This window comes from Notothenia rossii (genome assembly GCF_949606895.1).
Source record: "Notothenia rossii genome assembly, chromosome: 3".
In the NCBI taxonomy this organism is placed as follows: domain Eukaryota; kingdom Metazoa; phylum Chordata; class Actinopteri; order Perciformes; family Nototheniidae; genus Notothenia; species Notothenia rossii.
In genome coordinates this window covers 93,381,179-93,395,288 of record NC_136901.1, presented here as the reverse complement: position 1 = coordinate 93,395,288, position 14,110 = coordinate 93,381,179, and the positions used below count along the sequence as shown (strand labels likewise).

Here is a 14,110-nt window from a genome sequence, read left to right as displayed (position 1 = left end):
ACTTGAGTAAATGTACTTAGTTACTTCTCACATCTGCTATGAACCTACGAAGTAGCTGTAGATTAGTTTTGTTGTGTCTGTCGGTTGTATTGAGTTGTCTTGTTTTGTGTCAGCTGTAGTTGTGTTGATTATTTCAGAGACCCATCCGGAGAAGGAGAACTGAGAGCAGCATGGAGGAGAACAAAGAGACCCCTGGAGCTCAGGTCAGTGTGCACTTCCTCACAATATATTCCTAATTCCAGCGTTTCCGCCAGGCAGGCGTCTTGCCGTCATTTGACGCCCTCATTCAGCTCGGAACGCCCTGAACTCGAGCCGAGGGCGTCCAACATAGTTTTTATCGCTTGAAGTGACGAAAAAGGACAAGGACATCCCTCTGTTGGAGGGGCAAAGGAGTCTGGTGGGATTCTTTTCACCGCCAGCAAAGCGTGTTCCTGTGCTAGTGGAGCACGCGCGTGAACTGCGAGCGCCGGAGCCTCGCAGCGGCGAAACTGAGGCTCTGGTAAACTGTGTTAACGTGAAGATCCGTTTGGGAGCCGAAAGAGCCGGCTCTTCTTAGTGAGCCGAGCCAAATGATCCGACTCACTAAAAACAGCCGGGATTCCTATCACTAATACGTTAAGAGATAGTATCTATAAGGGACGGCTCAATTCAAAATTCAAGTCCAGGGTTTCCCACACATAGACTTTACTTGGGCCGTCCAGGTTTAACGGCCACCAAAGTATATTTCCCGACCCATTCATTATTATTTTTGTATCCGTCTGCGAGCACGACGCCATCTGCAATCGATTTGCTAGTAGACAATGATCTCTCGCTTGCTGTACCTGTTCGCTCTGCTATCGCGTGGAGGGTCTGCTAACAAGCAACCAACAGAAAGGTTCATGTTAATGTTGTTGCACCTCATGAATGCCTAACACTGTTATCCCCAAATGCCTAACGGCCCGTCCACACACAGGCATGAAAAAAATCTTTCAAAGCTTCGCCCATTCGTTTGAATGGGGTGAGTGACGTAGAAGATTTGTAATCTTCGCCGAACTGCATTGTGGGGAGCGGAGCATGGCTTTGCAAGCATCGTGAGCATCAAAAGTTGAGCAATGTTCAACTTTTGATGCTCCCGATGCTTTCGAAGCTGGCATCAGCCAATCAAATCCCGTTTATGCAAATCCCGCCAGTACAAGCGCTAGCCAATCAAACCGCGTGCAAGCTGGGAGAGCCAGACCGCATTTAATTTCCTCATATTCCAAACGAGATATTACGGTAGCAAATCACCCGGTTCTTACGACCAGAACTATTTACCGGGATACAAACCGGAGGAACCAGGCATGGAGGGAGGTGGCAGAGACAGTGGGTGAAACTGGTAGGTTTTCGCCTGTTTGGAGAGTTTATATCCAGTTTACTTCGTTTTAACATTGCTATTGCTTTGTATGTCGGGGGCGGGAGATTCATGTGATTGGTTGTTGGTCGCGTTGCTTGCAAAAAATCGCCAAGCTTCAGACACGCCCAGCATCAAGATTTTTTTCATGCCTTTGTGTAGACGGGCCGTAACACTGTTATCCGCAAATGAAAGATCACAACCTGTTTTGAAATATACAATATGAATTAGGCTTGGGCGGTATGACGGTATTACGGTATACCAGGGTATTTCGAAATACCGTCGGTATGATTTTCAATACCGTGACGTCACAGACTGTGCGCCAAATCACAGATGCGTTTCATTCTATTACACTGACACTGAGTTTTGATAGGGACGACATTGGTTGTAATGCACAACACGCGCCAGCAGAGGGCAGGGGAGGGCAGTCCGTCTTTCCCGCTCTCAGAGCTCAGCACAGAGCTGAGCTGAGCAAGATGGCGGCAGCATTTGCCGGCCCCGAACTCGGACAACTAGTAAAAAAGAAAAATGTCTCTGCGCCTGTTTGGGACTATTTTTGGGTTTACTCGTCGCCAGTGACTTCATCCAGCACAACGAGAGACAGAGGCACTTCTTTGGGAATGTTTAAGACGGGGTGAGTGAGTGTTGACATTTTTTAATCCTATGCAACTGGTTGATGGTTTTGTAGTGGAGGTCGGACGGTTTTAAAAACGAAAGCATTAACGTGCTAAACATTCACGCGAGTAATCCAATGAATCAAATGGAAATAAGGTTTTTAACACATGCACGGAATAATATTGCCAAACTAGTTAGTGAATATAGCAAACTTTATTCAATAAGTCAAGTATTTACTCCTGGAAAATGTTTATGTATGATGATATATTGTTAACTTAGCTCACAATGGAAACAACGTCGGACATCTACAAACGCGTCCTGTATCCGATCTCAAAATGTGCCATTTGCACAATGTGTCATGTATGCAGCCCTTGTTTTGCACTTGCGCGCATGTCGCGGCACTTTGCGAGCGTGTACCGGCTCGGGCTGCATTTTAAACCGAACATATAATATACAGTTCGAAACATCTATTTGCCGCCGAATGCCACCTCGCTCAAGTCGACCCAAGTCATACCGTCATATACCGTATACCACGGTATGATGTCAGCAAGGTATGACGGTATGAAAAAAATGATACCGCCCAAGCCTAATATGAATGCACATTATGGTTAGATAGAGGTTAGAACGTTGTTGTCTACGATTCTTTATTGTCAGATCAAGTCTGAAATGTGACTTGCATCACAGCAGCTCGTTGTGTAACATCAACATGGACACATAAAACAAACACAATACATGAGGAACAAACATCAGTGCATGACATTAAGGATTTTGGCAGATGGCCCTGCTGGCCATCTAAGCTAATTTACAGATGGCCCTGAGCCCAATAGAGATTGCCCTTAAAAATGCGCGCGGACGAAATGACGCACGAAGGGTTTGGGGGGCCTCCCCCTAGAACATTTAGATTTTTGCAGGTCTTAGATGCTGTCTGGTGCATTCTATGAACTGAATTATAAGTTGAACCACCACAATATTACAATTTCAATTGTATTCTTCATTTCACTTGTTTGTGTTTGCTCTCTTGCATGCCCTGCATAGCTATAATAAATACTTAAGTTGTTGGTCAAGACACTTTCCATCTGATGAAGGCAAATGCCTTCCCAGATGTAAAAAAGTAGAAAACATTACATGCAGTTATAACTGCCAAAACAAACATTATTTACGCTATTATGGCCCCTGTTAAAAATGTTTGTAACGTTATCTACTGTAAGTTGGTCGAAGGAATGCCTCCTCATCCGGAAGCTGACCGAGCAGCAGCAGTCGAGAGGAGCCGAGCGCATCCGCGAAGCACACAAAATGGCGACGTCAGAGTTCCCGTTCTAAATCTAAATCTCTTCGGTCAAAATGTCCGGTCAAAATAATTTCCCTTTAGCGCAATACCGCTTCAGTTGTGCCACTTATGTGACAGACAAGAAGAGTATGTGACAGACAAGAGTAGTCAATTCTAATGTCTAACACTTAATGTGGAGAAAGAGATGTCCTGGATGGGTTGATTGTGCGTTGATCTGTTGCTAATGCCTCGGGTTTCCGGTGGGCATGTAAACAAATGCATAATGCTGCGCTATACTTTGTGGCCTCACCCAGTTGCATAGCGACACTTATTGTTTAGGTCACGGTGTCTTTTAATAAGCAGGTAGTCATATCATTAGCTAGAACTAGCTGGATCTGATTGATATGGACATAAACGCGAGTGAAGTCTAATCTGACGGGACAGAGAGATCAGCTGCTGCTGATGAGTCGACACGCAGCTCTGCATGATCACATGCAGCGGTGAGCAGACAAAACACACACTTCAGGTTAGAATATCACACGTAGCTATTTTAATTACCTCTCAAACTACCGTAACTAGTTATAGATATGTTTAGTTTCACTGTCGGGTCACTCATTACTGGATCCGCAAGCTGCATGATACTGGCATAATAGATTGCCCGATCGGGCAACCAGCAGGTGAGGCTTCATGGCCCAAGCTAAATACTAGATGGCCCCGGGCCATCGGGCAGCCCTTAATGTCGAGCACTGAACATGTAACATAACAGCAGGATCAGTGAGAGCTGCTCAAAGAGCCTTCAGCGTGCATCTGATCCGGATTCAGCTCTGTGTTTATTGAGAGGATTGACTGGAGCACAAAGGATGCTTCAGGCTGACTTTAGTGAATCTCCATTAGATGGTAGCACTTCAGATTCTCTGTTAGAGCATGCTTTGGGTCCCAGATGATGCTGTTGGACAGCCTCTCAGGTTATTATGGTCTGTGAGTCAGAAAGTCTCTGACAGGGTGACCAACAATCTTTGAGCAGATTTCTAACAGGTGGAGCAGTTTTGCCGAAGTAACAACATGCTCATACCGTTTAGTAAAAACCATGAATTAATGCTTTGACAAGTCTGCAGACAGACGGCAGGCGAGAAACCTTTTAAAATGCGTGTTTTCTGAATGGAGATCGGCTAAGCTAACGTTGTATATGCTCCGACCGTCCACACTCCCAACAACGGCCTACAGACATAAATAAACCAGCGACTGTATTCGCCATGACACAGACAGTCTGTGGTTTGTACTTGTTTCACTTGTGTCTAGTTTCTGAACAGATATGAGGAGCTGTGAGCTCTGAGGGCTAACAGCTAACGGTTGATGTTGGTTGTGTTGTTCACATTGAAGATGACGTCACGGCTCCACCTACACTGCGTTACTATAGTTACTGCCCCAGTTTCTAAACTGTATTGGAAACGCAGGATAAAGTGAGCCTGGCCTACCAAGGCCTACCTATACCGTACTAAGCAGTGCGAGGCCCTGCCGTGGAAATGCGCCATACGTGGATGTCATTGAAGACCTTTACAAGAGCAGTCGCAGAGCTGTGGTTTGGAGGAAAGCCTGACCGGAACACATCCAAACAGCTATTTAAATGCAAGAAGTTACTCAACTGTTGAAAAACAACTTTTTCAATGATTTTACCTAGAAATGGGAGGTTTGATATGGGCCTGTAATTGTTCATTACTGAAGCATCTAGATTATTCTTTTTTAAGAGCGGTTTAATGACTGCAGTTTTCAGAGCCTGTGGAAAGACACCTGAGTGAAGAGACTTGTTTACTATGTGAAGTAGATCTGAGGCCATGCAAGCAAAAACATCTTGGAAAAATCCTGTTGGAATAATATCAAGGCAGCAGGAGGAGGATTTTAGAAGTTGTATAATGTCCTGGTTTTTATCATTAGTCTGATGGAACTGTGTCATGGTGTTTGAATTGAATTTTAGGTGGACACAGAGACAACACCTTTGCTGTACCTGATGCAGAGGCACTGACTGCTTGCCTGATTTTCTGAATTTTGTCAGTGAAGAAGGCAAAATCATTGCAGGCCCTGGTGGATAGAAGTTCAGAGGCTACTGCCACTGGGGGGTAGGGCTGTACCCGAATAATCAAATATCCGAATATTCGTTCGTTGGAGTACTATTCGGGTTTCAATTTCGTTATTCGGATATTCGTTTTGTTTGTTTTTTCCGGGTTTTTCCGGGTTTTTTTTCAAATGAGAATTTATTGAAATCTCCAATATCAACGTAAGAGCTTGTTCGGGGGGTGCTAACACTTAACCATAAACATTATCGTTTACTTTCTCCCTCTTTATATGTAGATATTACTTTTCTCTGTCACGTTGTTTCCAAAGCAACAACAACTTCCTGTCAACAGCGCTACCTCTCCTTCAAAATAAAAGCATGTCCATAAATAGGAAGCCAAGCCAAATTACACTTAGGACATATACAACTGCAACGAAAGTAACAAACACAATGCGATATCCTTTTCAATTTCAAAGAACACAAATTGGGTTGATAACTATAAAACAACAATACTGTAGAATAACAAATTGTATGCCGTGAATAAACCAAAATACACGTGTTGAAGCGGTTCGCTGCTGATTACTACGCCCCCCCCCCCGCTGGCCGAATATTCGAATATTCGCTGCTGATTACTACCGAATATCCGGAGCCCGAAAAATGGTATTCGGAACAGCCCTACTGGGGGGTTAGTTAGTCTGTCGACAGTAGCAAACAAGGCACGTGCATTGTTTTTGTTTTTGGCAATTATGTCAGAGAAGAAAGACTGTCGGGCAAATTTCAATTCCAAATTATAAAGGCCAAGTCTCTCTTTATAGATTTCAAAATGAACCTGGAGATTTGTTTTTCTCCACATACGTTCAGCTTTTCAACACTCTCTTTTTTCTGTTCTCACGGTCATGGCCTTTCTCCATGAAGATATTTTCTTGCCAGTCACTTCCTTTACCTTAGTTGGAGCTGTGGCATCTATAACATTTTTATTGTTGAATTAAAATGATCTACTAGCTCATTTAGTGAGATGTTAGCAGGGGCAAGTGTGGAACAAACATTCAGAGTAAACATTTCCCTAGTATTTTCAGTTAAATATCGCTTTGTGGTTACCTCTTTTTGAGCATTTGTGTGAACAGAAATAGAGCTCTCAAAGGAATGATCAGAGAGTGCAACATCAGTCACCACAACCCCAGAGATATTCAGACCCTTTGAGATCCTTAAGTCCAGAGTGTGCCCCTTATTGTGCGTGGGCTCCGTCACATGCTGAGTCAGTCCATAGTTATCAAGACAGCCCCTCTGTCCTGGGGGTTGTCAACATGGATGTTAAAATCACCAACAATGACTAGATGGTCAAAGTCAAAACACACTATAGACAGCAGCTCAGTAAAGTCATCAAAAGAAGCTAAAAGAAGCGAGTAAAGAGCACAGCTGAACTCCCACAGCCCTGGGGGGCCCCTACATTGGTTGTGATGGCAGATGACAGGGTTTTGTTAACCTTCACAAGTTGCTCTCTACTGGTGAGGAAAGCAGCATACCAGTAAATCAGGTATGGATTTACTTCCATTTTGGCAATTTTTGACACCAAGATGTCTGCTTGAATTGTGTTGCTGCTGAGAAGTCTAGGAAGAGGCCTCTTGCATAGGTGTGACGTTTATCTAAATGTTTAGTGATGATATGAACCAGAGTAGCAACAGTACCACCCCCTTGCTTATAGGCAAATTTGTATAGATCAAGTATTTCTTGTCCGTCACAATAGGTTTAGCTGAAGAGGTCATGGTTCTCATGGTGTCCCACACTTTTTGGGGGTCTTTGGCTTTAAAAGCATTTCCCAAAAGCTCTCTGTGTGCCAGTTTTGATTCCCTCAATTTGACTTTCAGTTCTTTCTCTAAGTGCTCCGATAGCTATTTTCCTGTTTTTTATAACTTTTTTTAATGTCCTTAGTCACATATGATTCATTACTTGCATAGATTTGTATTTCTTTAGTGGGAACACAAAAGTTAATATAGTCTTTAGGGATGCTCGGATCGATCGGTCACCGATCGAGATCGGCCGATACTCACTCTCTACCGATCGATCGGTGCTCTCTAAACATGCCGATCGCATGACGTAAAATCATAGACTGTATATATATCTGGTTGACTTCCCTTCAGTTTGGTCTTATACACTGGTATCATATTCACAACATTATGATCAGAGTTCAGTATTGGTGGTCTGTATTTAGACACATAAGAGGTTTCTCAATACTGAAATTTCCCCTCCTCGACTCCTCGACTCCTCGGTCCTCCGGTAGTGACCCGGTAATGAATTTCAGCGCGCCATTTTGAAGGACATGTCATTTCTCTAAATAAGGATCGAGGAGGCTCTCTGGAGGAGCTCTAACCGAGGAGACACTGATGGGTCCTCCACGGATGCATTTCCGGGAACGGTGGAGGCGTGATGCACGGCCGGACTTATCTCAGCCAATGACAGCTCTGCATGCATCCCCTGGATATTATTTTAGAAACTGCTTTCATCACGTTGCGATGTTTCCAGAGAGAACAGCTGTGAGGTCCGTGCAGAAAGCAGAGCAGTGTGTATAATAGGGGTGTAACGGTTCACAAACATTTCGGTTCGGTACCTACCTCGGTTTTTAGGTCACGGTTCGTTACGTTTTCGGTACAGCAGAAAAAATTATCAAATAACATATATATATATATTTGTATTATTATTAAACTTTGAATAATGTATTAACTCAAATAAATATAAAATATAATAAAAGAAACATTAAGGTGCAGCATTTTGATGAACTGTAATAATCTGTATTTGAACTTTACTGCACTAGTACTCACACAACATAAACTATTAGTTTTGGGTTTTTAATTATTATTAAACTGAATATTCACTCAAATAAATACAAAATATAATAAACATTAAGGGGCAGCATTTCGATGAACTGAAATAATCTGTATTTGAACTGTACTGTACTAGTACCTAAGCAGCCAGTTTGACATTAGGACTTGCTTGTCATTGTATTTTCATGTTTTTTTTAAAGAAAGATGAACTTGTCCACATTGCTTGCTGAAAAGGGCAGATCTGCTGGCACTAACAATGTCTCCTGCTGTGGAGAACACCCTCTCTAGGGACAGAGGTAGCAGATACAGCCAGGTAGCGCTTTGCTAACATGGCAACATAAGGATATTTGGCGTTTGTAATAGCTTTGGCTCGGTCTAAACTTTTTGCGAGTGGTGGAGGCTTAAATGCTAGCGGGAGTTGGGTTTGCACTTCAGTCTTTTGGTACCGGTGATATTCACGTTCGGGTGATGCCTTTTCAAATGAGTGCAAGTTTGATGTATTGCCAGCCGCGTAACAATTGTTAGTTGAAAAATGCCGACAAACAGCTTTGGTTCGGTCCACCTGTCTTTGCCTGTCATCCTTGTACGTAACTGCAAAACCAAAATGTTCCCAAACCGGAGACTTCAATGATGCTGAAGGATTTTCGAGCTCAACTTTATTTGCGTTCGCCATTTCGCTAGTTCCTCAAATGACTGACTAAATTTGAACGCATCCCTCTGACCAGCTCTCATAGTATGCCTCTCGTCCAATTAAATGACTTGCTCGCTCTGACGCGTTGAACCCAATGTGAGCAAATTACTCTGAATGCTGAGGAAACCTGAGATTGATTCCAAGAAGTTGTTCACGTTCTCAATTTTTTTACGTTTAACGGTATGTTCGTTCGGTACACACGTGAACCGAACGGTACGGGTACGTATACCGTTACACCGCTAGTGTATAATATAGTGTATAATATATATCACTCAGTATAACAGGCCTACTCTCTTTATTTGCTTTAGTCGATATTTTTCTAAGACCATTTAGTGCTTCACATAATAAAATACACAACGGCTGTAGCCTGATTATGCTTTACGAGCTGTAGTAGGTGTCTGTGGTACAGTGTGTAGGTGTGTGTGGGGTACAGTCTGTGTGTGTGTTGTACTGTGTGTGTTTTAAAGTGTGTGTGTTGTACAGTGCGTACGGCGGACAGACGGGTCTCAGTTGGTTTGGTGTCCTCTTTTAATAGCCTATGTGTAAATACAACTTTTGGCCCGTAATTGAAATTCCCCATTTCAGCGACCAGAGAGAGGGGGGGGGGGATATATCCAGTCTCCGATTGTGTTACGTCATTATGAGAGTGCTCTCATACTTGTTTGATTCTGAAATTGTATATATTTATATAAATGTGTGTGTGTCCGCATCTGTAGCCTGTTATTGTCTCATTATACCGCACTGTGAATGAATTCAAAGTAAATATATAAGTCATCATGAACACATCAGACAGAGGGCTGCTGTGTCTCCTGTCCTCATTAATGGACGTCTCTTTAAAATGACCGCTCAGAGGAGAGGAGTTCTCATTTCTCTAACCGCCTGCTGCTTCCCCTCTCTCCTCGGTTCCCCTCCCTCAGTTCCCCTCCCTCAGTTCCCCTCCTCAGTCCTCCGCTCGCATCTCCTGTGGGCGGGACTAAGTATCGAGGATAGGAGTCGAGGAGGGGAAATTTAAGTATTGAGAAACCTCTATTGGCTCCTTTATCATTAACAAAGCATTTGTCCAGGATATTCTCTTTCCTGCTGTGATCCCTAACATACTGCTGGAACCCAGGTAACACAGTCTCCAGGCGACATTGCTTCAGGTCCCAGAGCATTATTGCCAGTGGCTGAGTTGTAGCTCGTGAACACAGTGTCCTCTGCCGCTGGGAGGCACATAAACAACAAACAGTAAAATACACCCGAATTCTCTGGGCAGATAAAAGGGTCTTAACGTCATGCCGAGAATTTCTATGTTGGGATTGCAGGTTTTACATTTGGCTGAGTATGATCGGCACTACAGATCATTAATATACACACAAATACCGCCTCTTCTGGTTTCCCCCGAGTTCGCATCACTGTCTGCTCGAACAAGGGTGAATCCAGGTACTTCAAAGAGAGATTCAGGCTTTGTAGATTGTAGCCAACTTTCCGTGAAACATAATAAAGAGGCCTCAAGAAATTCATGACGGTACCTTGTGTATGTCCTTAGTGTGTCCACGTTGTTGCTCAATGAGCGCAGGTTTGTGAGAATGATGGATGGAAGTGGTGGCCGGCTGAATCTCCGCCGTAGGCGATTCTGAACGCCTCCCCTCCTTCCTCATCTCTTTTTCCTGGTGTTTCTAACCGGCTCCCGAGAGATTTCATCCAATATCAAAGAGCACAGGTGGCTTGGTGTATTCGTAGGAAGCTGATCGCATTTTAGCTCTAGCATAGCCTCGCGGCTGTAGCAGCGTAGAGGCCGGGGCTCCTCGCCATACCTGTTCGTGCTGTCACTCAGGTGTGTCTTGGAAAGTTGAATGGCCAGACATGTTCTGCAGAAGGCAAATGTAATTCACAGGATCAAAAGCATGGTCTCTCAAAATGACGTTTCATACAGACACAATAAAGTTTAGACAATAATTAGACCAAAAAAACTAAAACAAGACGAACGGAGCATACTGAGACTCGCAGTGACAGGATGCCGTCTCCCTCTGTCTCCTGAATACCAGGGGTGGGAGTAAGTCATCCATGTGCAAGTCTCAAGTTACTGGGGTGAGAGTCAAGCAAGTCAAGTCCTACGAAATTCTGATGAATAACCCCAGTTTCCGCATTTAAATCAGTTAAAAGACAGTGGTTATGAAACTAGGGTTTTATTTTCAACATTAACAACAATGAAGAGTGGGGCTCTGAAATCATAAAACAGGCAATAGGGGGAATAATTGGGCAGTATAGTGTGTGTGTGTGTGTGTATAGAGGTGCGTGTGGTTAAAACGTAGCAGCCTGCGGTCGCTCGCTAGCTGTTCTAATGAAGGTAAACACAGTGAAGGCACAGCTCTTTGCGACTGGTACTGCTCTTCTGAGATTCTGCTGAGTTACACGTTACTGCCTCCTGGTGCTGCAGAGATTTCATGAAGTGAAGGAGGTTTTTCTTCTATAAAACAGCTGTGGGCAGCAGATACTGAGTCACAGACTCTCCTGTGTTGCCGATCTGGTGCTTGAACAAATAACTCTACACCCCTGGTCGAAATGTCCCTAAAATGAAGTCCGAGTTTGAAATATATCTCAAATAATGTATGTATTTCCCCACATAAACATAACAGTCTGCAATGAAACGGCTGTCTCCTGTGCGCTCCACTTCCTACTTTCTACTGTGAACGAGATACTTTCTCTTTTCTTTTTTTTTCATTGCCCTCTAGGGGCTTAGTAAATGCAAATATTTTATTTTAAAAAGTAAAGTCCTTTCGAGTCATCTGTCTCAAGCCTAAGTCAAGTCTCAAGTCATGAATTCAAAGTCAAGTCGAGTCTTTTATCAATGTTAGTCAAGCAAGTCTCAAGTCAAAAAATATGTGAGTCAAGTCATGTGACTCGAGTCAAGTCATGTGACTCGAGTCCCCCACCTCTGGTATATACTTTGGTTAGAATATTGCTGTATTACTGTATCAAATATAATACAAATATAATAAACACAAACAGTTGATAAGTAGTATTTTGTTAACTCAAGGTTTATATTAAGTGAGTTTTTATTGTGTTAACTTGTGTATTTATGCTTTTTAGATTGACTTTCTCTCTTTCTCTGTCCGTCTGTTCTAGAAACCGAAAGGAAGAGAGAGACGTCACAGCTGTCAGCAATGTGACAAATCCTTTACAACATCTGAACATTTAAAGAGCCACCTGCATATTCACACGGGAGAAAAACCATATAGCTGTGAAGAGTGTGGGAAAACTTTCACTACATCAGGTGCTCTCAAATCACATCAACGTATTCACACTGGAGAAAAACCTTACAGCTGTGAAGAGTGTGGGACAACTTTCACTACATCAGGTGCTCTTAAATCACATCAACGTATTCATACTGGAGAAAAACCGTACAGCTGTGAAGAGTGTGGGACAACTTTCACTAGATCAAGTGATCTCAAATCACATCAACGTATTCATACTGGAGAAAAACCGTACAGCTGTGAAGAGTGCGGGACAACTTTCACTACATCAAGTTATCTCAAAACACATCAACGTATTCATACTGGAGAAAAACCATACAGCTGTGAAGAGTGTGGGACAACTTTCACTAGATCAAGTCATCTCAAAACACATCACCGTATTCATACTGGAGAAAAACCGTACTGGTGTGAAGAGTGTGGGAAAACGTTCACGAGATCAGATGCTCTCAAATCACATCTTCGTGTTCATACTGGAGAAAAACCATACAGCTGTGAAGAGTGTGGGGCAACTTTCACTACATCAAGTTATCTCAAAACACATCAACGTATTCACACTGGAGAAAAACCGTACTGGTGTGAAGAGTGTGGGAAAACGTTCACTACATCAAGTTATCTCAAAACACATCAACGTATTCATACTGGAGAAAAACCATACAGCTGTGAAGAGTGTGGGACAACTTTCACTACATCAAGTGCTCTCAGATCACATCACCGTATTCATACTGGAGAAAAACCGTACTGGTGTGAAGAGTGCGGGACAACTTTCACTACATCAAGTTATCTCAAAACACATCAACGTATTCATACTGGAGAAAAACCTTACAGCTGTGAAGAGTGTGGGAAAACTTTCACTACATCAAGTCATCTCAAAACACATCACCGTATTCATACTCGAGAAAATCCGAACTGGTGTGAAGAGTGTGGGAAAACGTTCACTAGATCAGATGCTCTCAAATCACATCTTCGTGTTCACACACTCTTAAAACCATAGTGGTGTTAAGAGTGTGGGAAAACAATTTCTTAAAGTATTCACCTTAAAGGCCATGAGCGAGTTTCACTGTTCATTAATCTGCCGAGTAGTTAATGTTGTGACTTTAAACTTTGATTGGGATGTTTTTGATAGTTCCTGTTGAGTTAGCAGTCTGTTCTGGTCTAAAAGAACCAATGATTCATGTATCTAGAACATATTTACAATGTTTTCAGTTTGATCCTATTCTCTTGTTGAAATGATCAGACTAGCAAAAATAAAATGGCCTTAGAAACAGACTCGCAACCCTGCATATCTGTTGTGTTTTGCAGCATATTATAAACATGTCATTCCCTTATTTTCAAATACCACAGGTTGTGTAGTGATGTATTTGAGGTGTACTGTCCACATTGCAGACCTGAAGTCGTGCAGTCAATGTATGCAAAGTGTTAAGGACCTTGGTCTCTGAGACTCAAAAAAGCCTTTCTCGCCTACCTGTCCACTTTGCATACCTGAGATCCTGCAGTCATTTCTCAAAGATGGTGTGGCATATAGGGTGGTGCAATCTCCTGATAAGACTGTATTATAGTGGAAATCTGAAATCCTAGAAAACAAGATAACATTAGGATAATCAATTTATACAACCCATGTCCAAATCTAACCACTGATATATTTAAAGAAATAGCAGGAAATAAACATAGGAAGGAAGTTTGGCGTGGTGATTTCAATGCACACAACAGTCTATGGGGCAGCAACCATACAGACAGTAACGGAAATATAGTGGAAGAAATGCTGGAGGAAAGAACACTGGTATGCCTTAATGATGGACATGGCACAAGAGTAGATGTACACAGGGGGAAAGTCTCATGCCTGGATCTGACATTAGTGTCAAACTGTTTGGTTCATACATGCAAATGGTTTGTTTTGAATAACTCCACTGTAGGAAGTGACCATTATCCAGTGCTTACTAAAATGAATAATAATGTATATATGCAGGAAGGAGGTGTAATAACCAGGCGGTGCTTTGCTAAAGCTGATTGGGGGAAATGTAGGATATGGTGTGAGGAGTCGGTATACCTGCTAACATCAGAGGGAA

General features: G+C 42.8%; 1 protein-coding gene across 2 annotated transcripts in view; it reads left to right on the top strand.

The window, feature by feature from the left end:
* LOC307032710 (general transcription factor II-I repeat domain-containing protein 2-like) overlaps positions 1–13,313 on the top strand; it is a 56,679-nt gene extending 43,366 nt beyond the window's left edge. For both annotated transcript variants that reach the window (XM_079670879.1, XM_079670878.1), the window contains exons 4-5: positions 138–203; positions 11,920–13,313. In XM_079670879.1, the coding sequence (XP_079527005.1) occupies positions 171–203; positions 11,920–13,038 (1,152 nt within the window). In that variant the 5' untranslated portion in view covers positions 138–170 and the 3' untranslated portion in view covers positions 13,039–13,313. The remainder of the gene's footprint in view (positions 1–137; positions 204–11,919) is intronic.
* The last annotated feature ends 797 nt before the right edge of the window (positions 13,314–14,110 follow it).